Here is a 25,768-nt window from a genome sequence, read left to right on the forward strand (position 1 = left end):
TTTACCACATATGTTCAAATTATTTCAATTCATATAAATGAACAATTTCTCGAGAATTTCAATATGCTTCTAGCATCCTAAATCCTTCAAGGAATTTAATATAAACTTTATTATATAGTGATTTATAAAAGGTTATAACAATAACCATTAAACGCAAGTTAAATCTTTTATGAATTGTCAATTTAATAATATATCTAAAGGTTATTGCATCCACCACAACAAAATATTATATATTTTCATAATCAATTCCAAGACTTAGCGAAAAACTTCATATTTTTATTCTGCTTTTGGAAAATTACTTCAATTGCACCATCACTGGCTTTATACCTTTAGATATTTGGACTACTGGTCCAAAAACTCCACGAATTTAATTGTACTTGAGTTGCGTCTTTCTATTTTGATCAATTTATTCCATATCTATATTTCTCAGTAGATTTATTCAAGATCATCCTTTTATTTCATTATTTCAATAATAATGTTGCATGCAAAATTATTGTCGACCACTTTTATTATTTGGTTCCATATTTTCTCGAATTGACATAACTTATCAAGATCTCTTATTTTTCATTATTTTAAAATTCAGTATCAGGTACCTGAATCTCTTCTGGAGTTTTACTTATTAGTTATGTCTTGAGTTTCTTTTGGAGCACCGGCCTCTACTATATGACATTCTAGAAGAATTTTCATCTTTGGAACCTATCAATCTATTATTTATTCTAACTTATTGTTCTACTGGGACTTTGATTCAAATTAAAATATTAGATGGTATATAACACTTGGTTATTCTCATTAAGTTTGTAATAACATCTAACAGTTAACTTGTAATGAGTTATCCTTATTGAACTTCTTATTCAAATTACTCTCCCCCTAACTCATTACAAGTTATTATTTCTCTCTCTCCTAATGTCGAGAAAACTATCAAATCAAAATTGTAATCACAAATCATGTCATAATTGAATTTCAAATACATTCAAAACATATAATAATATAAAGAAACTTGTAATTAATATATATTCCCAGCTTTCTTTGAGGATTCACTTGTCCTTGTGCGCTATGGCGGAGCAATTGGAACATATACGCACATACAAAATTTCAAAGATGAGAAATATTTAGCTCTTGATTAAAAACCAATTGTAACGGGGAGTATTTATAACTTATTGGTTTGATGTATATAACACGTAGATCAACATAATCTCATGTTGAAATAGGAAGTTTAGTTCTCATAAGTAATGATTTAGACATTAATCAGAGGTGTTTAATCAATAATTTCTCTAAACCATTATGTGCAAACTTTTATAAAAGTTTTTCAAACTCAATTAATAAAAGATTGTGATATAAACTCTTCAGTATTAGCAAGATGAATTGTCTTAATTGCATGATCTGAAATTAATTATTTAAACAAGCAATCTTGCAAACGATAGGTTGCAAATTTATAACACATATATGATTATTTTGTAGATGCATCATATAATATCAAAACTATCCACATGATGGATGAATGGGACGATATTCATTTTAAAAATGTAAGACATTAAATCTCAACTTTAGCTAGTAAGTTTCTAAGAATCAATTTTCTTTGAGAACAAGCAACAAATGATAATTTTTATTTAATTAAAGAGTCTTCTGGTTCTTTAATAAATGTCCATATAAATTCTCAATTAATTTTCGCATTATATATGATCCAAGATGGTCTAACTGGTCACGCCAAGTAATAAACACATTTGTATCAGTAAACTTCTGGTTTACTTTAACATGCATTTCAATTGTACTAAATTATAACAAATTGATAATTTTACTATCATTCCTTTTACTTTGTATCCACATATAAGTACTATTGTGACATTTACTACTGGAAATGTCTAAATCAATGTGAAGTCTATAATGTCACTAAGTCAATATAATTTTCAAATAATTATATGCAATATTCGCTTCAGGAAATATGCCAAAATCTTCAAATATCCAAAAATAATATTTTTTTTCATTCACAATCTTAATATGAGACCCATTCTAAATATCTTTTAAAACCAATAGACTAACCATCACAAGATAGTAACACATTAACTCTTCTGGAGCTTTCAACTAATTTTGTACTACCAAATATTGGAATAATATTGGTTTGTATTTTCTTTTGTGCTCACTTCGGGGAATGCAATAGATTTTCTAGGATGAAATTATAAACGTCCCAATAGATTTTTTATTTCATAATCACCATCGCAAAACATGCATGGATTTCAAATCAAAATCTATCTATTAATGTTATCATGATTAGTCTCTAATTAGATCCTCAATTGCAACAACAATCATGATCTCTATATTTTCATTTTTCATAATTATTATATACTGCTACGTTCACTTCAAGGAATGAAGCAAAACTAATGGGAAGAATTTCATAGTTTTCTATTAGTAACATAATATTTTGCTTAGCCACTAGAAAGTATGAGATTGTTCGAAAATACTATTAAAATCAGTTTCACAATATTGCTACTGCAGGAACACATTAGATACTTCAATCATATAATATAAAGTATTCATTTAGGGAATATCTATATTACAAATATATGAGTATCTCATGTTATTTATATATATGGTTTTAATGTAAAGCACATGAAGGTTATATTCAACATATATCCTCTTGATTTAAAAAATAATATTATATTTTACAAAATTTTACATCATAAGGAGCTAAAATATAAGCTTTTAAAGAGCATTTTACAGTTTGATGTAATATTAGCTCTTTAGGAGCATATAATCATTTTATTGTATAACTTTAAAGAATGCTTAATTTATTTTAAATAAAATTTTATTTATTCATATAAAAATAAAATGAATAGGTATAAATAAAATATATATTAAACGTAACAAATAATAAATTTATGTCACTAATAAATCATTGTGGTTAGATAATAAATATTTTATATATCATACCACAGCAAAATACAAAATATTATAATGTCAAATTAAAATAACTTTACAACTATAAAAGTTTAAAAATAAATATTTTCTAACCTCCACCTTTTATGACATAATTTCATCTCAAATTTTATAATGATATGAAATTAACACAGACAGGGTGAATATCCCAAAGTTCATGACAAGTATTCTTACTCATATTCCGCAATAATCATATATCTTAATCAAAATCAAAATTAAATCAATCAATTCTATTAAAAATGAAAAAAATATTTATCTCCACATAAAAATCCTAATAAATAAATATGTAAAGGGTTTTATAAATTCATAGAGATACGGATAATGAATTATATAAATTGAACTTTTTAATAGAAATCTGTAGTTACCAATTTGTCCATTAAACATCCATATTCAATGCAACATTACTCATTTCCATTTAATTCATGATCCACTGGCCTGCATTTAACTTACCTGATGTATTACCAATCATACATAACAAACAAAGCTAACTATATCATCACATCAAAACATAGGACATGGCATGATTAATTAAACTTATAACCATAATGGATAAGGACCACATCTCATGATCATATACGATAACTCAATGCAGACTGATACGTATGGTCAAAGTCATAATAATAATACATATCACAAACCAACTTCCTATACATGCCACTCACTTGATATTTCTAATATTTAAATTAATTCTCTCAAAAATGATAGTTTGATAGTGTGATTTTGCCTCCGATGATCTCCAACCCCGAGCCGACCTGCAACTACTAAATAAATGGAGAGGATGGGTAAGCTTTACGCTTATTAAGTCTATATGAAGTTAATAAGCAATTACTAACATACTTTTCAAGATAAAACACTATAATTGTACAATTACACATGTTCAAGTTAAGTTGTTTTATCGAGTTACAGTTACTAAATCATTCATAACTTGAGATACAAAACTCCAAATTTAGTTTCATTAATTTTCCTTGAAAACAGACTCGTACACCTTTCCCCCATAAAATTTCAAGAATTTTTTGTTTAGCCAATTAGTACAGTTTATTCATTAAAATTTCCCCTGTTTTGCTATCCAATAGTTCTGACCTCCCTTCACTAAAAATTATTTATCTCATATTTCGGGACTTATATGATGTTCTTGTTCATTCCTAATAAAAGTAGACTCATTGAGGATTCTATTCATATAAATTATAACTCATAATTATTTTTGTACAATTTTTAACGATTTTTCCAACTCAAAACAGGGGATCTCAAATTCATTCTGACACTGTCTCACAAAAATTGGAATATCACATAATATAAAACTCTTTTTCTCCCTCTGTTTCTTTTATATGAAAATAGACTCATTAATATTTAATTCCATAATTTTTTTGAAATTTAATTCAACTTACATAAATTTTGGTGAATTTTCAAAGTTATGCAACTGCTGCTGTCCAACACTGTTTTACTACTAAAATTTACTCTTACATAATTTCACTTAATCCATTTTGTGTTATCGAAGTTCACTCAAATATCGAGCACATTGCTCATAATTTTCATAAACATATACCTACACTTATTCATCATATAATCATGTTCACATGTATTTTTACTTAATCGATTTTCCCGTTGAACTCTTCGAAATAATAACTGATACTTAGTTGCCTGCATATATTTTCACACTTGTAGACAAGGCTATCTGGTACGCATAGTAGCCTGCACTTAGTACTACACATGCGACCAATTATCCGGTACACGTAGTAGCCTACACTTAGTACTACACACGTGATCGAAGTTATCGGGTACGCATAGTAGCCTGCACTTAGTACTACACATGCGACCAATTATCCAGTACACGTAGTAGCCTGCACTTTGTACTACACACGTGACCTCACAATAGATCATTTGTATTGTTTCTATTCCGAAGGTTCAACCGGGAAATTCCTCACTTTCCAATATGTTACAAATTTATTCATGGTCCTTTTTCAATTTGCAATTTACAACAAATAATCATTCTATAGGCAGCCACATTTCATATGATAATAAATTATAATAAATTAAAAAGAATCGATAAATTATTTACGTACAAACTTGTCGAAATCTCATCAGGTACAACCATGTAGCAATTCATACAACCCATGTAATAGTAATTTAACATTCAATTCATGTAACAATAATTTGTCATTCAATTTCACATGATACAACAAGCATCACATTTTTCACATCATACACACCATCCATCAACTTCTCCTAAACATATTAAATCATACAATTTATGCCAAAACAATAGAAAATTACAATTCAAGTATGGTATTGTATTATTATTAACACACAAACTTACCTCGTATACGAAAATGGCCATTTTTACCATTTTTTCCACAACTTGGCATTTTTCCGATTTTAGCCCGAATTTCAATTTTCCCTGCTCTATCATTACAAATATAGCCTAATTAGGACTCACATTATTCTAAATGACCCAAAATCATATTTTGGCAAAACTACAATTTCCCCTAAACTTTGTCAAAATTACATTTTTTCCCCTAGGTTCGTAAATTAAACTTCATCCAATTTTCTTATGTTTTATGACATGCTGATCATTTTTCCCTTCTATAGCAACATCTAATTCACACTCTAACATGTACTTATGAACATTAGGTATTTTTACTGATTATGTCTTTTTACTCGTTTTCATGTAAAATCGCTTGGTAAAAGTTGTTTAACACAATTTCAAGCTTCATATTTTACCATAAAATATCAAAATAAACACATTTCACCTATGGGTATTTTTCCAAATATAAACCCTAGGTTAAATTATTGCTAGAATAAGCTTAACCAAGTTACAGGGACTTCAAAAATGTAAAGAACTTCAAAAACGGGTCTAAGGAGCACTTACAATCGAGCTTGGGAGTTTGAAAAAACCTTAACCATGGCTGCTGTTGGTAGAAACGGTTGAATGAAGAAGATGATAGCTAATTGGCTTATTTCCCTTTTTAATTCTTTTAATTATTAGTTTACCAAAATATCCCTAACTTAAAAATATTTTATTACACCCACTTCATGTCTATTTTTGTCCAGCAATTAACCAATGGTCTAATTACCATTTAAGGACCCTCAATTTAAAATTTCATAACAATTGGACACCTCTAGTATGTAAAACTCAACTTTTACACTTTTTACGATTTAGTCATTTTGACTAAATTAAGTGCCCGAATGTCAAAATTTTCGAACGAAATTTTCAGGAAATTATTCTGTGAAATCGTAGACCATAAAAATCTAATAAAAAATAAAAATTTCATCGTCAGATTTGTGGTCCCGAAACCACTGTTCCGACTATGATGGTATAAAATGAGAATAAGATTTAGCATGTCTAGTTCTAGTTAATGTAAGACTGTATGTTATATACATGATGGTAAGCAAATATGCTGAAATTGAATGACATGTTATTGCATGATTATGGATGTGTAAGTGCTCATTTATGCCACGTTATATGTCTTTAAATATGAGTCTCTGCTTGTGTTCGAAAATTTTTGAATTAAATGAAATTTTATGGCCTGGTTTTCGTCTATGTGTATGGTTAAGTCTGGTAATGCCTCGTACCCTATTTTGGCCTTGGATACTGGTAAGGGGTGTTACAAAATCAAATAAAATTTAAAAAGAAATTGATTAGATTGACTTACGTTATCATGGATGAGAAGTAGTGATTATGAACATCCTTTGTAATGAAGAAAAATAGATCATCCCCAAGCAAATATCAAAAAGCAAATTTTGAAAGTGAATCTTACTTCTCGATTTCATATAGATAACGATATCATATCTTTCACCAACCTTAAGAACAAAAAGTAAAATAAGTTAATCAAAACAATGATAACGTATAATGAGAAAAGAGTAAAAAATAATAATCAGATATGAGATATTAAATAAAAGAAACTTCTTGTAAAAATTTTGAATCTTGCCGTCAAAGATATTGAAAACCATGAAAGATAAATTTGATCGTTGATAAAAGAAACTATCACTTTGAGCAAGATCGTTCTGATAACGTGTTATAAAATAGAGAAATATGGAGAGAATAAAGAACAAAGAAAATATGAAAGTAATAGAAGATCTACTTTATTGATCAAAAGGGTGATTACAATGCTTCATCAGAGTTTCTATTTATAGGCATAAGAAGTATAAAAGAAGTAGAGATCTAATTCTAATAACTATTAAAATTTAAAGTAAATTAAAACTTTATATTGATCATGATGGACATCCACCTAATAAGATATTCATAACATAAACATAATTTAAAATGTTTACATCTCAAATTCATTGCTTTCAAAATCGGGCCGGACTGGTTGGATTGACAATCAACCAATACACTAGTCTGAAACAGGCAAAAAACCAATTGACTGTGAATCGATTACAAAATACAAACACTAAAGTCAAATATACATTCCATTTGGCCAAAACTGAGTGTTCAATCCCTATACGTCAAAGTATGGTTCAAAACTCAAAGCATTTTAATATATTTTTTTAAACAATTTCATTGGAAGTTTTGGTCATATTTTCTCTTTTTGAGCTTAAAACTACTCTTAGCCTCTTGCCAACTCTTAAATAGGAGTATAATACGCTTCGACGTATTCGAACTCACATTTTCTTGTACTGATAACAATACTCATACCAATTAAATTAAGTCTCAGTCGACAATGTTTAATATTATTAAAATTATGGTAAATTTTGAAGTTTATAAATGGATATTTTAAATTTACTTTTAATAACCCAAGGCTGAAGTTTTATGTCACGTGGAAGATCGCGTCACTAAAGATCGTAATGTATTCTACACCAATTAAATCTTATTTTTATCAACTACCTATTAAACAAGATTTTTTTTTTTACCATAATTTTGTTCTTTTTGGCTACATCAATAAACCACTTGAAACTTTTAATTGTCTTTTGCACAAATACATCATTGGACATTTTGTCTTTAGTCCATAAAGCAAGACCTGAAAAAAAACCTTTCACTTGACAAGTTACAAGTTTACTTGTAAATAACAAACTCTGATGAGCGCAAATGTTGGTTCATAATCATACAGTTTAGACGAAAGGGTAACTGCGAATATTACCAAATATCAAAGGCAATTTTCTCTAGCAAAGACAATGCCTAACATATACATGATGCAGCAAGCCGCCATGTTTACTGGCAACGTTGAGCAAAATCTAATTATCTAATAACACTTTAGACCAGAGGCGGGTACTGCTTTGCTTGCAAGCGAACCCTTCTCTTATATTCATCAGCATCCTGCAAAAGAAAGTGAAAGTGTATATGATTAACTGATTATGATTTTACTTTAATTGAAGCTCCTCGAAAAGGGAGGAATACAGAGTACCATGCCTAGAAACTTTATTGCATTTAGCAACCAATAACCATCTTAAATAGAATAAGGTTTAATGAGTTAGATCGATTTAAAAATGATATCAGGAACGTTATAATCATTTAGTTCATAATCAAGATTATCCAGTCAATGCAAAATCAACTCAAGAAACATACATGTATCAAGATGTTGTACCCTTCAGCTTGAGCAGGATCGGCAGCATTTCGTGCATCCAGCAAGTCCTGGATTACCACAAGAATCTGTTTCACGGTTATGGCAGGTCTCCAGCCCTATGGAAACAAAATGGCCTTAAACCTCCAAGATGGAGCGATGGAACCACAATGATCCAAGTATGTAAAACAACAATCAAGAGGAGAAAATACTTACACTATCCTCATTAAGAATCGAAAGGCAAATAGTACCAGATGGGTAAACGTTTGGGTGGAAAAAACTTTGTGGAAATTTACACTTTGGAGGCTTGCTAGGATAATCTTCACTGAAGTAGAGTGTAAGTGGGAAGTAACCACCTTCCCAATTAGTTTGTAACATAGATCAGACATCGAGTTAAGCCAATTGAACTTTTAAAAGAAACACAGCTATAATTGTATCTAACATGCACACATTCTTTCACTATTCCTTTCTCTTTATTCTATATTAACACAAATTCTCATGAGACTTTTTAATCAAATATTTAACTTCTTCAAAAAATTTGTTTAAAATCAAATTTCAAAGATTGTAAAATTTGTTTAAAATCAAAATATTGACACAAGCTTTCATGACTCGTTCTTTCACTTCAAACAACTGAAGCAAATTCAGGGATGCAATACTATGTCAAGATCAAAATCAATAGCAACACAAAGTTGCAAAGCAGACCTAAAATTTGCAGCCCAAACTTGTAAGCTTTCAATCTGCAACATATAAATAGCCAGATAACCTCAAGATGTATAATCCTATAAGTAGCAATGCTACTTATTGAAATTGCAAATGCCTTAAGAACCAGGCAGTGAGCAACTCAATTCCAAAAGCTTTCTCCTAGTCATATCTAGAGGTACATGAACAATTTTTAGTTATCAACAGTGGTGAAAATTTTCCAGAATATAGTCCTCGCCAATTATGTAGATAAGTCTCCATTAACATGGAACAAGAAGATGAATGAGGTCTAAGTTCAAACACCACACCGAAGTTGATTACTATATAATTAACAAATGACAAGAACTTTAAACAATATTGGTGAACCGCTAATAAGAACAACCAAAAATGTTAGACAAAATAGACTTCCATGAGTTATGACAGGTTATTAATGAGAAATTTGTGTGTTCATTAGCTCTGCAACTAAGATTGACGATCTAAAGCTTCAACAACCACTAAACTCCCAAAACAAATCAGGAAACTACATTTTAAGATAGCAATAATGCCCAAACTGCTTTAGACATAGGGGAAGAAGCAAAGGAAGTGAAAATGAATGCAATTAGTACTCCACTCACGGAAACAGGTCTTTTGGCTAGCAGCTATACAATACCAAACAACTAATCTATAAACCATTAAAATAATGTTAACAACATCAAGTTGTGATAATACATATAATAGCAATTAATAGGTAGTCTCGACTCCACAGTTCATACGTCTCTGTTTTCAAGACTATTGATCAAAATATGTAAAGGTCACCATCATAAAATATCTACAACTATTTAACTATCAACCTGACATAAAAGATTGTTAGATACAAAAAAAAAAAATCACTTATAAAAGCCTCAAATCTATTTTTATTTCCTCTTTTTATGTACAAAAAAAAGAATATATCAACTTCCAGTTTTTGTACATGCAGTTCGATATCTACCATTCTTCCCCATCAATCATCATTTTCCTAAAACTTTCTAAAAAAAGTACGACAAATAATGCATCTATAGCACAACCTCCAAATAATCGCGGTGAAACTAAACCCATCACTAAAATTTTTAGAACCATCAATGTCTTTGCAGTCTATGTTTTACAAGCTTAAATCGCATAAGACTTAGGTTTCAATTAGATCAATTCAGCTCCGTCTCTAATATTATCTCAAAATGACTGCCTAATTTAACCAAAATGAAACAATCTAAAACAAAATCATAAATTTTAAAAGAACAACAGTGTCCAATTGCCAAGAAGTGAAAATAATAGACAGACCCGTCCGATCCATTGAACCAATAATAGAAAAAAAAAATCAAAGGAACTAAATAGAAAATTTAACTTACCAGGAATAATGACTTAGGTTTCGCAACAAATTCCTGAAATTTCATAAGAAAAAGGAAATAAAAGAACATCAAAGAAAATAAAAATAATAAAAAATTTTAAACCAAAAAGGAAAAAGAAAGAAGAGAACGGACATGAGGATGGTTTTTCCTCTATGCTTTTCATTCCTCGGCAAGTGAACCACGCGCTATTCCTCCCGACATAACTTCTCTTACTTCCTCCTACACCTGATCATTCATCATTGGTTGGTACACTCAACACGGCCAGACAATAACAGAATTTTGAAAAAACATAAGTTATTTTAAAAAAAAATAGATTTTAGCAAATAAATAAGACTCATTTTAAAAATAGGTCAGATTATGAGTAAGTACTTTTTCTGAGTTTAATCTGATCTAAATTTGTAAAAAAAAAATTATTGTTGTTTTCTATTTTTTACAATCATTTTATTATTATATTGATATTATTTTATTATTATTATTTAGATATTATATAACTTGTTAAGTTGCACCTATAATAGTATTATTGAAATATAATGACTTTTTTAATTTATTTTTAATTTGTTACGAAATATTTATTTTAATATTTTTAATATATTTGATTTATTATATATTTTAAATTTATTTTTATATAAAAATAATAAAAAATTAATATAGGTGAGCCAGGTCAAGCTCGGGTTTTATCATTTTTATTTGGGCTCGGCTTATCAAACGAGCTTGAAATTTTATTGCAGCCTGATCTAGCTCATGTTCACCTCTACTTCTTCCCTCATTCTCTTTCTTAAATAATTATTATTTTTATAATAATGAATAATAACTTAGCGATGCTCATGGGCTAAGTCAAGTTTGCGTCAGACTCATGTAAGGTATATAAATCAATTTTTTAAGTTCGGGCCTAACTTGGCCTAAAAGATAGGTTTATTTTTTTCAAGCCCAACCCGATTTAATACATGCATGGATGAGATGAAATTTATTAAATTCCATTCATCGAAGGTGTGAATTTTCAAGTTTAGAAAATCAATCAACTTGTGATAACTTTTTGGGTAGGATCGAGATATATTTGGGTTGAAATGTCTTATAAGGTTCGAAGATCTATTTTTTAGTTTTGAATGCACTTTGAATCACTTAATTTCGAGTTTAGGAGCTCAAGTTATGACTATTTTAGTGAAGACTGCGCGAGTAGAATCTCTGGATGAGATTATTACGGAAATTACGAGTTTAGACTTTTAATTCGAGTTTAAATCTTACTGGGTTTGATTTTTAGGCTTATGTTTTTGTTTTATATGAGTGCAATATTGTATTTATTAGGTGTTATTATTTTATTATTTATTTATTCCGAATTTTGGAAATATATTTTTTAAAAGTTTTATATTTCTTAATCAAATAAAAAAGTTAGTTCAAAACTAATTATTTAGATTAATTAAATATCTTTCTATGATTTTTAAAAATAATTAACATTTTTATATTATAAATTTTCATCTCATCAAAAACTAAAATAATCAAAACACATTGTTTTAATAGTGATTTTTTAAATAATAACAATTATATATTTTTAAAATAATAAAAAAAATTAAAAATATTAGATGCAGTAATAAGATACATTATAAGAAAAAATGAAGTTTAAACCTTAAAAATAATATTATTAAAAGTACATCTACGAATCTTGAATATAAATCCTAAAATTAGCATGGAAAATAAAAAAAAATAAAAAATGAACAATATAGAGCAAGGAATAAAGGAAATGCAGCATGATTTGTTTGTTAACGGCGGAACCAATCCAAAAAAAAACCCACTTAATATTTTTTACAGTTATTTTGCAAATATGAAATAATCCCGATGCACTGTAAATGGGAATCTTTGAGTAGGTGAATTGTCAGCTTCAATGGTAACTAATTAATTAAGAAATGGCATTATATTTAAAAAGGTTACGTGAGAACTAAACCTGAAATTGATCAAAGGCAAAACGACTTTTGGATTGTAATTAGTTATGGGGTCACTTACAATAATAGTTCCCCAATCCACCAACTGCCTTGCCTCCAACCACCCTGTTTTTCACCTGCTTTTCATACCACATCATGTCTTGGATCACCCCCTTTTCACCATAATAATCACTCACGTCAACTAACAATTTTAACATTTATGTTACAATATATTTTTATACAAAACCCAATTAAATAATTAATGAACTTATATATATATAAATATCCGAGGTTAATGATAATGTGATTTATTGATAAAATATTGGATTTTCAATTTCAATAATCAGGAATCAACTGATGGTAATATAAAAACATGCAAGCCCAAGAAAAATTATAATAACAGATACTTGTTGAACGTATTATTATTATTATTAAGTTTCAACAACCGCACAATATTTGTATGGAAAGAAAACCAACCAACTTTTTAAAAAATGAGAAAAAAAAATACTTAATTTGTTTTCCATGTGGTTTAATTTGGATTCTAGAACATTATTAGGTTGTGTGTAATATCAGTTCATGTTGGCTAATCTCTTACATTGCTTCAACCTTATGTATATCCATCTTTAAATCAAACCCCATTTTTCTCTCAATCTTCTCATCAGAAGACCAAAATCTTCTGATTCATTTCAATAGAAGAGGGGGAAAAAGTGTTGAGAAGTAGAGCACTTGTTCTTTTTTTGTTTTTGACAGAGAATCCAGAAAAAATGAAGAACGGTAACAGCAATACTAAGCTAATTCTCCTCCATCCTTATATCCAAAAACAAGGAAGCTCAAACAGATTATGGCTCCTTGCTTTTGTCTCCTTCTTCACCATAGCTTTCCTTCTAACTCTTATATACACCAGAGAGTCGATTACTACTAAAACTACTGCCCCAAGCACAACTGTCACCGGCCCTGCAGGCTCCGCCATTGGTGGTCCGCCGTTGCCAAACACCGTGGTCAACACCCTCCTCCACTATGCTTCAAAATCCAACGATAGTTACCACATGGCATACTCAGAGCTCAAGCCAATCTCCGATGTGCTGAGGAAATGTTCTTCCCCTTGCAACTTCCTTGTTTTCGGTCTAACACAAGAAACCCTTCTCTGGAAGTCCTTGAACCACAACGGACGCACAGTTTTCATCGACGAAAACCGGTATTACGCCGCTTATTACGAAGAGTTACATCCCGAAATCGATGCCTACGATGTACAATACACGACCAAGATTAGTGAAACCAGGGAGCTAATAGCGTCGGCTAAAGAACAGATTCGGAACGAGTGCAGGCCGGTCCAAAACCTGTTGTTCTCAGAGTGCAAGCTTGGGATCAATGATTTTCCGAACCATGTTTACGAAGTGGATTGGGATTTAATATTGATTGATGGACCAAGAGGTGATGGACCGGACGGACCTGGAAGAATGCAACCCATCTTCACTTCGGGAGTGCTAGCGAGAAGCAAAAAAGGGGGCAATCCAAAGACTCACATATTCGTTCATGATTATTACAGAGACGTGGAGAAGATGTCTGGGGATGAATTTTTGTGCAAGGAAAACCTGGTGGAATACAATGACACGCTTGCACATTTCGTGGTTGAAAGAATGGAGGAAAACAGCTTTCAGTACTGTCGCAAGAATAATAATAATATTAGATCCACAAAAGCTTCCTCATCTTCCTAGTTAAAACTACTTATCCAACTTCATAAAAAACATACAGTCCAAGGGGGTCAGTCAAGATATGGTATTGAAGAAAAAGAAAAAGGAGAATATGGATTATTTATCATGATTTCATTGGAATTTTGTGTTAGATCGATCGACCCTTTTTTGTTGAGGGTGTGTGTGTGTAAGAAATAACCTTTTTTCTTTACAACGAAAAGAAATTTACAATGAAAAGAAATTTAAGTTCCTTGAATCGGAAGTTTCAGGACTTCAAAATTTGTCATCAAATTCTTACCCGAATTCTCTTCTTCTCCCCTTTGTTTATTTTTGTGCTTTAATGACAAAGGAGCTTATGAACACCATGGAGTGTTTGTTTTAGGTTTCTACATTGCTTGGAGTTGTAGAAGTTTCAAGTAAAAAAAAAAAAAAAAACACCAAAGTTTTTCATAAAAAGGTGAAATTATGAGAATATTGAATTTACTTATTAAATTGTGCGGATTTAATTCTCTATTTTTATTTATTCAAAATTATTTCTCTACTTTTAAATTTACATTCTTTTTAGCTTTTAATGTAACATTTTCCGTCAAATCCATTAGATTTAATTACGTGGCCTACTCTAACTTTACACAATCTTTTTTTTTATGAAGAAAGAAGGTAATCAAATGCCTTTAAATTAAGTACTTCTTACATGTGATGCACCAAATTTATCTTTTAATAAAAGTTTCTAACAGGAAAGTTAGGGAACTCAAGAAGAGTGAGTTTAACATCTTTGAGCCTAATTTAGCTAGCCAATCTACCACATTATTACCCTCCCTTAGAACAAACTGTAATTTAACTTCTTCTAATTTCCTCTTAGCTTTCATAATCTGTCATATAAATGTCATCAAAGGAGTACTCACAAAATTTCCCAATATCATCTTAATAGCATCCAAGTAGTCAATCTCAACAATAATCTTATCGTAGTTTTGTAGGCGAGCCACTTCAAGACCAGTTAAAATAACCTATAATTCAGACTTTAGAGTAGAGGCTCTCCCAATATATTTCCTGAAGCCTTCCAACCAATTCACAGTAGAATCTCTCACCACACCACCAACCATCAGACAGTGTCCATTCATATTAGAAGACCCATAAACATTAACCTTAACCCATCCACTACTAGGTAGATGCCATTTCACCCTAACACCTTGATTAACTCCTAATGACCCATAACCCATTAGTGATTCACAGATATTAGAGAAAAAGCATTCTTCCCTACAAACAATCTCATTAGGCCTGTTTGAAACCTATTGAAAAATAAATTTATTCCTATTCATCCACAGTAGTTAGCACAAGACAGCAAAGAGTCCCGCATGGGCATCATTTCCCCCAAAATCGCTATTCAAGTTGGTAATTACCCAATCCAAAATATCTAAATTAAAGAAGTGAGACAAGTAATTTGGGGGTATTACCTTTTCCCATACCTTATCCACAACATAGGCAATCATGCAGGTTATAAATGACTGTTTCTTGAATATCCCTACACATGGTGCAGTACTTTGAGGGAGACATATTCCTTCTATTCTTTTCGAAATTTGTTAAGAGTTTATGGTGTATAACTACCTAGAGAAAATGCTTGATTCTTGGTGGTAAATTAGTCTTCCAAATTTCACTCCAAATATTATCCCCTACCCCGTCATCTGTCTGTACTAAACTGTTGTATGCCGTTTTGATGGAAAACTTCCCAATTCTATGAGTTTGCCACAGAAAAATGTCTCTCCCAACAATTTCACAAGGGGGAGGGCATACATATAGCCCAGGACATCTTTACCAACATACCATTGAAGTGATGATAAGTTCCACCGACCATCCGCTTTAACCATATCGGCTACTTTGATTTGTTTCACTCTATTCGAGTTGGCTAACATGTGATTTCAAATCGATACCAATTCAGGAACCCAAATTTCATCAAAAAAATCCACATCTTTACCATCGCCTATGCTCCAAGAAATGTTCTACCTAAACTGTTTCTGTAACAACTCGATTTTTGGGCCATATCGGAACAGTGGTTTTGGAACCACTAACCTGAGGTCAGAGAAATTATTTTTAATATTATTTTATGTGTTATAGCATGTTTATATGAGTGCATGAAAATTTTGGGGAAATAATTTTAACGATTGCATGCTCAATTGCAAAAGAGGACTAAATTGCATAAAGGGAAAAAGTTTTGTTTTTCGAGAAAATGGTGTTAAATAACTAGAGAATCATAATTAGGGGTCTTTAAAGGGCAAATAGACCCATTTTAATAAGGGTGTCTGGCCATAGAGACAAATAGGAGTAGAAAAGTCAAAATTAGGTGAAGTTAGTAGCTTAATTTTGACTAGAAATAAAACAAAAAGAAAGGGTTGTCATCTTTTTCATCTCTTGTCCATACCATCGAAAATATCAGTCATTTTAAGGGTTTTGGAGCTTCAAAATTTCTGCCACTTTTTACCCTTACAAGTAAGTGATTTTGATGGCCTTTCTTAATAATTTTTGTACTTTTGGGACCTTTGTAGCATAATCTAACTAATGAGGGGACTATTTCGCACAATGGTTGAAAGTATAGGGTTTTTCCATAAGAGTGTTCATTTTTTTCTGAATTTTTATGAAAGAAAATAAATCATGGTTTGTTAAACAAACAACTTTTGTAAAGTAGTTATCATGAAAACCCTAACAAAGGATATTTTTGCATAACTTATAAATGATGTGGTAAATGTGTGAAATGATGGAAATTTTGGGTTGCTTCTAGTATATAAAGAATTCATCTAGGCTTGGTTAGTGAGAAAATTTGAAAAAAATCAATTTACGAGCCTAGGGGTAAAATCGTAATTTTGTGGAAATCTAAGGGCAAAATGGTTATTTTGCAAAAATATGATTTATGAAATGCATTGATTAATATGATGATTAAATTAGTGAATTTTTATCATTTTAGATCAAGAAATACAAAATCCGGGCCTAGACCGGGGGAAGGCTAAACAATTAGACTAAATTCAACTAGTCGCCCACTTTTTGTATACCGAGGTAAGTTATACGTAAGTAAGGTAACTTTATCATTATTATGTGTTGAATGATTAATTTTGTGTAATATGGTTGAAATTTCTTATGAATAATGTATGATGAAATTCAATGTAGTAGAGTCCCGATTGAACCCAAGAAGAGATTGGATATCCATGCTATGACATTTGGGTGATATGTGTCCCAGTGTAAGACCATGTCTAGGACATGGCGTCAGCCACGATATGAGAGCCAGTGTAAGACCATGTTTGGAACATGGCATCAGGGATATTGTGAAAGCCAGTGTAAGACCATGTCTGGGACATGGCATCGGCATTGATATGTGCGCTAGTGTAATACCATGTCTGGGACATGGCATCGGCCACAACATGAGAGCCAATGTAAGACCATGTCTGGGATATGACATCGGTATTGAGACGAGAGCTAATGTAAGACCATGTCTGGGACATAGCATCGGCCTCGACATGTAAGCCAATGTAAGACCATGTTTGGAACATGGCATCGACAATTCACTCTCTTGTGTAAAGCTTGTTAGATATCCTTTAGTATTTCAAATGGTTTCACGGGTTATTTTAAAAGCTTATGACAATGATATAAAATGATATAATCATGTTGTGAGTGGTACAAGTTCTTATTCGAAACTTATGAGATATAAGTCTAGTTATGTTGCCTTGATGGTAAGAATGTCATGAGTAAGTTATAGCTATGAAAATGATTTTGGTACGATATTTATTTTGTATAGGCCATTAATGTTGGCTAATATTGATTTATTATTAAATGCATTTGATGCAAAATTTCTCATGGTTGTGGTTGATTTGGTTATATGTGTTATACTTGGATTGGTGTTGGTGGATATTGTGTAGGATGGTGAAAGTAAGGGTGGCAAAAAGGCTTGGTAAATAGCCTTATTTTTGTCCACACAGGCATGTGTCTAGGCCATGTGTGACATATGGTCTGCCCCATGGGCGTGTAGTCCGCCGTGTGTCCTCTGAACCTAAATTTTACAAGTCAATATGCATGGTAGTAAACACGCGGGCAAAGACACGGTCGTGTAGAGGACACGGCCTAACACACAGACGTGTGCCTTGGTCGTGTGCCCTTAAGGGGTTGCTAACATTAGAAACAAAATATCAAGGTTTTTGGACACGGGTCGAGACACGGACATGTCAGGGCCGTGTGTGAAACATGAGTCATGGACATGGGCGTGTGCCAAGCTGTGTGAAAATCCCTGTAGGTTTGAATCGAAAAAATAAATTCGCACTGGCTAGGGACACGGGCATGTCCTGACATGTTCAGGCCATGTGAGCCACATGGGCCTTCAACATGCCCATGTTAAGACAGGAAACGGGCGTGTGCCCTATTACAAATTTTTTTAGATTGCACAGATTAGTCCCGAATCAATTTCCAAAGTGTGCTCGGGGCCTCGCAAGCCCATAGTAGGGACATTAAGGTATTGTGAAAAGTTTTATATTGGGACGAAATTTCATAACTAGGAAATGTATGATTGTATGTGTTTAAGTCTGGTAACACCTCGTATTCCTGTTCTGGCATCAAACTAGGGTAAGGGATGTTACATTTAGTGGTATCAGAGATATGGTTTAGTCGATTCTTGGACTAACCTAGCAGAAGTACGAGTCTAGCTATATATGTCGTAAATGTTTTGTGATAGTGTGACGATTCCTGACAAATTTAAATTGTGCTTTCATATAGTACATGGATCCTGATGGAGCTATGGTGGATGATGTGGAAAGTAATGCGTTGGTTCATGCTGAAGGGACCGCGCTAGTCGAAAGTGGGCCCGTGACATTGAGTCAGGGCAGAAGGGCTAGAGAAGGCTACCTTCATATGATGGATGCTTGGTACTCGGAGTTCGTTCGTGCAAATTCGAACACTCCGCCTTCCCTACCTCCTCCGATTCCTTAGCCTGCCCATATGGCTCCCCAATGAGTAGAAATGGTTAGGAGAGAAAAACCTTCGGTAGATAGAATTCGTAAGCACGGGGCTAAAGAATTTCGGGCTAAAATTGATGATGACCCAGAAAGAGCAGAGTTCTGGTTGGAAAACACCATTAGGGTATTCGATGAATTGTCTTGCACCCTGAGGAGTTCATGAAGTGTGTTGTGTTGCTCCTGCGAGACTCGACCAACTAATGGTAGAACACCTTTTTGTCAGTTGTACCAAGGGAAAGGATTACATGGAAGTTTTTCTAGGAGGATTTCTGAAAGAAGTATATTAGTCAGAGGTTTATAGACCAGAAGAGGAAAGAATTTCTAGAATTGAAGCAAGGCCGAATGACGGTCATAGAGTATGAGCGTAAGTTCGTGAGACTTAGAAAATATGCTAGGGAGTGCGTATCTACTAAAGCCACTATGTGCAAGAGGTTTGAAGATGGTTTGAACGAAGACATCAGGTTATTGGTTGGCATTTTGGAGTTAAGAGAATTTGTAGTACTCGTTGAGAGAGCATGTAAGGCCGAAGAATTGGCCAAAGAGAAGAGGGGAGTTGACATTGAGTCTCGTGACTCAAGGAAAAGATAGATGGGGAAATCATACCAGTCCTCATCTAAGAGATTGAGAGAGTTCACTACTCGATCGAATGCTTCAGTGAGCTTCTCGAATAGAAATAAGAATAAGCAGTACACAATGTCTAAGGCTCAAACCACTTCTATCGCGGGTGTTGGTAGTGTTCGACCAAACATACCAAAGTGTTCACAGTACGGTAGACGCCATTTTGGTGAGTGTCGAGAGAATGAAAGAGGTTGTTTCAAATGTGGGTCGTTAGACCATTTCATCCAGAACTGGCCTGAAATGGGTGAGAAAGATGAAAAGAAAGAGGTGAGAGCGAGTAATGCTCCTTCGACGAGTAGACCACAAAAAAATTTGGGAAGAGGGATTAGCAGTAGAGGTATAGACCACAGAAGAATCCAGGAAGAGGGACTAGCAGCAGAGGTATGACTAGGGGTTCCACCGTGAAGTCCGAGGGCCGAGCGCCTGCAAGGACTTATGCCACTCACTCTCGTGAAAAAGCATCGTTAGGGGTGAGCAAAATTCTATTTGATTCGAAAAATAAAAAAAAAAGTCGAATTTCGAATTATTCGAATCGAGTTAATCGAATCAACTCGAATTTTTTTTGAATTTTTAGTTCGAGTCGAGTTGAATTTTCGAATTCGAATAACTCGAATAATTCGAATAAACCGAATATAAACTATATATTTTTTTAATTTTTTTAAATTTTAGGCTTTTATTTAAACCCAATTTCCCCTAAGTCCAAACATTTTATATTTTCCATTTCCCCAAGCACGTCTGCCCAAGCCCCAAAGATTTATTTTCCCAAATCCCAATTCCTCCCCCAAGTCAAACCCCCAGCAAATCCCAAACCCCAAATTATTTTTCTTCTTCTCTCCATTTCCATTCAATTCAAACCCTAAAATCTATTTTTCTTAAAAAACCCTAAAATAAACCCTCATTCCTTCTTCTTCTTCTTAATTATTTTTTAGTTATTTACTCACTTATTTATTAACTTATTTACTTGAGTTTTTTGTTGTATGAAAAATTATTTTTTGAAAAATTACATAAAAATAAACAACACTAAAGTCATTTTTTTAAAAAAAATTTAACTCGAATAAATATATTCGATTCGATTCGATTTGAATTCCATCTCACTCGACTCGATTCAAGAAAACTTTAAATTAAGTTAGGATGATAAAATAAGATTCGAAAATTTGATTAACTCGAAAATTTTTGATTCGATTTGATCGAATGCTCACCCCTAGGCATCGTCATCAGATTGGATAACGAGTACTTTCTCTCTTCATGATATTTCTATTGTTGCTTTGATAAATCTGGGGTCTACCCATCCATATGCTTGTGTGAAATTGGTGTCTAGCATGAATATGCTTGTCGAGTCTACAGAATTTGTGCTAAAGGTGTCAAACCCATTAGGCAAGCATGTATTAGTTGACCAAGTATGTAGAAATTGTCCCTTGACAATTAGAAGCCATTGTTTTTTGACTAACTTCATGTTCTTACCGTTTGATGAATTTGACGTTATCCTTAGTATGGATTAGTTGCCTATCCATGATGTCATAGTAAATTGTGGGAAGAAATTCATTGAACTGAAATGTGAAACCAGGGATATTCTTCGAGTTGAATTAGGTGAACTGAACAGCTTACCTGTAGTGATTTCTTCTTTAACTGCTAAAAAACATATGAGAAAGGGGTATGAGTCTTATCTCACATTTGTGTTGAATACCCAAGTGCCAGAAGTGAAGATTGAGTCAGTGTCATTGGTATGTGAGTTTTCGGATGTGTTTCCAGAGGAGTTACCCGGACTGCTTCCAGCTAGGGAAATTGAATTTGGTATTGAGTTAGTCCCTGGTATTGCGCCTATATCAATTGCCCCGTATAGGGTAGCACCGTTGGAGTTAAAAGAGTTGAAGGCTCAACTACAAGAATTAACTGATAAGGGCTTTGCTAGATCGAGCTATTCTCCGTGGGGTGCTCTAGTACTTTTTGTGAAAAAGAAAGACGGGTTGATGAGGTTATGTATAGACTACAGGCAACTCAACAAGGTGACAGTGAAGAACAAGTACCCCTTGTAACACCCCTTACCCGTACTCGAGGCCGGGATAAGGTACGAGGCGTTACCGGACAAACATACAAACATTAAAGTAAAATACGGGCCATAAAATTTCATTATATTTTTCAAAACGTTCATTCACTTACACATAGTCCCTTATTTGAGTCTACGAAGCCCAAAACATACTTTAGAAAGGGTTCGGGACTAAACTGAGAACTTACAAAAATCTTGGAAATTTCATGCTTTAAGGCTCCAGACACCCGTGTCCCAAAGTCGTGTTCCATACACGGCTCAGACACATGGTTGTGTCTCTGCCTGTGTGGAATATACCTAGGCTATTTTCCAAGCTTTGGTCAACCTTAATCTCTTACACACTTATACAAAATCAAAAGCATATAACATGGTATTCATTTAATGATTAAATATTCTCAATTAAACCACAAACATAGCATTTGTATGTCATCATACATGTGTATCTCATACTCATTTTACCTTGTTTATTATAGTATCACTTATACATTTATACCAAGATTATCATCTTACCAAATATCTTCAGCTTAATCATCAAGCATTCATATTTAAAACTAGATCATATCTTTATAAAATACCACAATTCAGATGTGCAAAATAACCTGTTTGCCTGAAACATTTCAATTCAACTCCATACCCAACAAGCATTACATTGAGACTAGTCATATATATATATACATGTCATGATACATATCATTCTCTTTCTGTTTTCTTATAAACACATATCATTTATTTCATTATATCAATATTTCATATACCATAGTTTCCATGTATTCCACATATATTTATTTTCCTCCTCCTCCTCTCCATTCCACATCCTTAATGTATATAGCATTCTTGTAAGTACGATTTCACAATTTACTAATAAATGCTCACATCAAACTGTCCACACGAGTCATAGTCGCTTACTTATTTATAATTTGAGATACAGAGCTCCAAATTAAGATCAGTAAATTTCCCCTGAAACTAGACTCACATATCTTTCCATCATAAAATTTTCATAATTCTTGGTTTAGCTAATTAGTACAGTTTATTCATTAAAATTTCCCCTGTTTCACATTCTGAAAGTTCTGACCTCTCTTCACTAAAAATTAATTATCTCACAGTACAGAACTCGAATAATGTTCTTGTTGATTTATCTTGAAAATATAATCATTAGGGATTTTAAAAATATAATTTTAAGCCTCTAATTATTTTTATCCAAATTTTTGTGATTTTCCAAAGTCAGAACAGGGGATCACGTAATCATTCTGAACCAGTCTCACAAAAACATAAATATCTCAAAATATAAAACTCCTTTTCTTGTTCTATTTCTTTTATATGAAAATAGACTCATTAAGATTTAATTTGATATCTCATTAAGTCTCTGATTCAATTTCTACTATTTTTGGTGATTTTTCAAAATCACGTCACTGCTACTATCCAAAATAGTTTTATTGCTAATTCACTCTTTCACACTTTCTTTGTATTAACCTCATTTTAACATACATATCACAAATCATTTTCACCACATTTCATACATCACAAGTATAGGCCCATGATCACAAGGTCACCATAAAATCATCCTCATGTATAACTTACTTGTTTATAACCTCACCACATCCTGGTCACTTAATGAACACATCATTCACATAATCAAGTTCCTGCACTTATTCATCACAAAACTCACAAATCAATACATAGAGAGTCTCCTGTTGAACACTTCGGATCAATCCTCGATACTTGGTGGGTTCAGCACAAAGCTCCACCTATCATATAGTTCAGCTTTCTTGTACAAATGGTGAACACTCAGTACCACCCATGTGACCTAGCCAATTTATCTCATAGCTCTCTTGTCTACATGGTGTCCTTCACCTGGAACCACGCATGCGACCTAGCTACATATATCCCGTAGCTCTCTTGTCTACATGGTGTACACATAGTATCACCCATGCGACCTAGCTACATCATAATGTCTTATAGCTCTCTTGTACACATGATGTGCACTCAGCACCATACATGTGACCTAGCTACATACTATCTGTATCATCCAATCTTTCCGAAGGTTTAACCGGGATTTCTCTCTCTTTTCCAACAATTTCACCAATCAAGTAATTATCCACAAACATATTTCCAATATTATTATAAAATATCATAATACATGTAATATTGATGTATTACTTACATATAAACTTACATCTCATTTAATATCAAGGCAATAACATTAAATTACACATTGCCTTATTAAAAATCATATGAACTTACAATTTCCCATAATATCCATAATCATAGAAATCACATTTATGTATGATAATTCAATGCACTTCATGTACCATAGACATATTTTTAAATCAATTCATAAACTTGGCACCATAATCATTTAATTTAACATAATTCAATTAATTCACTAAATTTAACTTTCAAATATAAATTACAGCATTATTGCTGTATTATTATCATACCAACTTACATACTTTCAAAACCTCGGAAATTATAATAAATATATCAATTTTACATTGAAACATGCATAAATTAATGCTTATTATACATATGAACTTACCTCGATACTAAAACGGCCATTTTACCAACTTTCCCAACTTTCGATTTTTCTCTCATTCTAGGTTCAAATCTCATTTTTCGGGATCTAAAACATCATATTTTACTTATTTAATTAATGTACTATTCAAAATAGTCCTTAATTCAAACTTTGGAAAAATTACAATTTTGCCCCTAAACTTTTGCATATTTATGCTTTTGCCCCTAGGCTCGGGAATTAAACTTCATCCCTTATTCTTATGTTTTATGACATGCTGATCACTTTTCCTTTCTATGGCAACATCAAATTCTCACTCTAACATATACTTATGACTATTAGGTATTTTTACCGATTAAGCCCTTTTACTCGTTTTCACTCAAAACCGAGTAACACAAGTTGTCTAACATAATTTAAAACCTCATATTCTATCATAAAACAGAAAAATAAACACATTTCACCTATGGGTATTTTTCCAAATATGAACCCTAGCTTAAATTATTGCTAGAATAAGCTTAATCAAATTACCGGGATTCAAAAAACGTAAAGAACTTGAAAAACGGGGTTAGAACGGACTTACTATTGAGCTTGGAAAGCTTGAAAACCCTAGCCATGGCTTCCCCCATGCTAATTTCTGCCTCCATAAAAAAGATGAGTCAATTTTGGCTTTATTTTCCCGTTTTATTTCTTTTAATTACCAAATGACCAAAATGCCCTTCCTTACTAAACTTTTAAAAATTTCATCCATGTCCAATTTGTTTCCATCACTTAGAAATTGGTCAAATTTATATTTAAGACCTCCTAATTAATATTTCAAAGCAATTTCATACTAGAAACTTCTAGAATGCAAGTTTTGCAACTTATTCAATTTAGTCCCTAACTTCAAATTGAGCACTTTATGCATAGAATTTCTTCACGAAATTTTCACACAATCATGCAATCATATCATAGACCTAAAAATAATCATAAAATAATTATTTCTATCTCAGATTTTGTGGTCCCGAAACCTCTGTTCCAACTAGACCCAATTTTGGGCTATTACACCCCTTGCCAAGGATCGACGATTTGTTTGATCAATTAAAGGAAGCCACGGTGTTTTCTAAGATAGACTTGAGATCCAGCTTACCAGCTAAGAGTTAAGGAGCAAGATGTGCCGAAAACTGCGTTTCGAATGAGATACGTGCACTATGAGTTCCTTGTCATGCCCTTTGGCTTAACAAATGCCCCTACCGTGTTTATAGACTTGATGAATCATATTTTTTGGCCGTACTTAGATAAGTTCATGGTTGTTTTTATCAACGATATATTAATTTATTCTCATGATGAGAGTGAGCACACGGAGCATTTAAGAACCATTTTGAAGACATTAAGAGATAAGCAATTATATGCCAAGTTTAGAAAAAGTGAGTTTTGGCTCCAGGAGGTTGGATTCTTGAGACAAATTGTGTTGGGCAATGGAATTAGAGTTGACCCGAGTAAGATCTTGGCTATTGTTGAGTGGAAACCGCCGAAGAATGTATCA

The 25,768-nt window shown here is 32.5% G+C and overlaps 2 protein-coding genes across 5 annotated transcripts; one reads left to right on the plus strand and one right to left on the minus strand.

Moving 5' to 3' along the window:
* Positions 1-7,887: 7,887 nt before the first annotated feature.
* Positions 7,888-10,846, minus strand: LOC107932971 (SUMO-conjugating enzyme SCE1). 4 transcript variants are annotated; one of them, XM_016865114.2, is made up of 5 exons: positions 10,619-10,842; positions 10,487-10,519; positions 8,643-8,751; positions 8,432-8,545; positions 7,888-8,182 (listed from the first exon to the last, which is right to left on the minus strand). In XM_016865114.2, coding segments are annotated over exons 1-5 (321 nt in total). In that variant the 5' UTR covers positions 10,621-10,842; the 3' UTR covers positions 7,888-8,119. The 4 variants fall into 4 exon arrangements, 2 of the variants coding, with proteins under 2 accessions (XP_016720603.1, XP_016720596.1); XM_016865107.2 differs by having other exon boundaries at positions 8,643-10,519; positions 10,619-10,839; XR_005906629.1 differs by lacking the exons at positions 7,888-8,182; positions 8,643-8,751 and having other exon boundaries at positions 8,431-8,545; positions 10,619-10,844.
* A 2,141-nt stretch (positions 10,847-12,987) lies between these two features.
* On the plus strand, positions 12,988-14,346 carry LOC107932963 (protein IRX15-LIKE). The gene has a single exon (XM_016865095.2). The coding sequence runs from the start codon at positions 13,164-13,166 to the stop codon at positions 14,112-14,114; it is 951 nt and encodes a 316-aa protein (XP_016720584.1). The 5' UTR covers positions 12,988-13,163; the 3' UTR covers positions 14,115-14,346.
* The last annotated feature ends 11,422 nt before the right edge of the window (positions 14,347-25,768 follow it).

Source organism: Gossypium hirsutum, chromosome A12, assembly GCF_007990345.1.
Source record: "Gossypium hirsutum isolate 1008001.06 chromosome A12, Gossypium_hirsutum_v2.1, whole genome shotgun sequence".
Classification (NCBI taxonomy): Eukaryota; Viridiplantae; Streptophyta; class Magnoliopsida; order Malvales; family Malvaceae; genus Gossypium; species Gossypium hirsutum.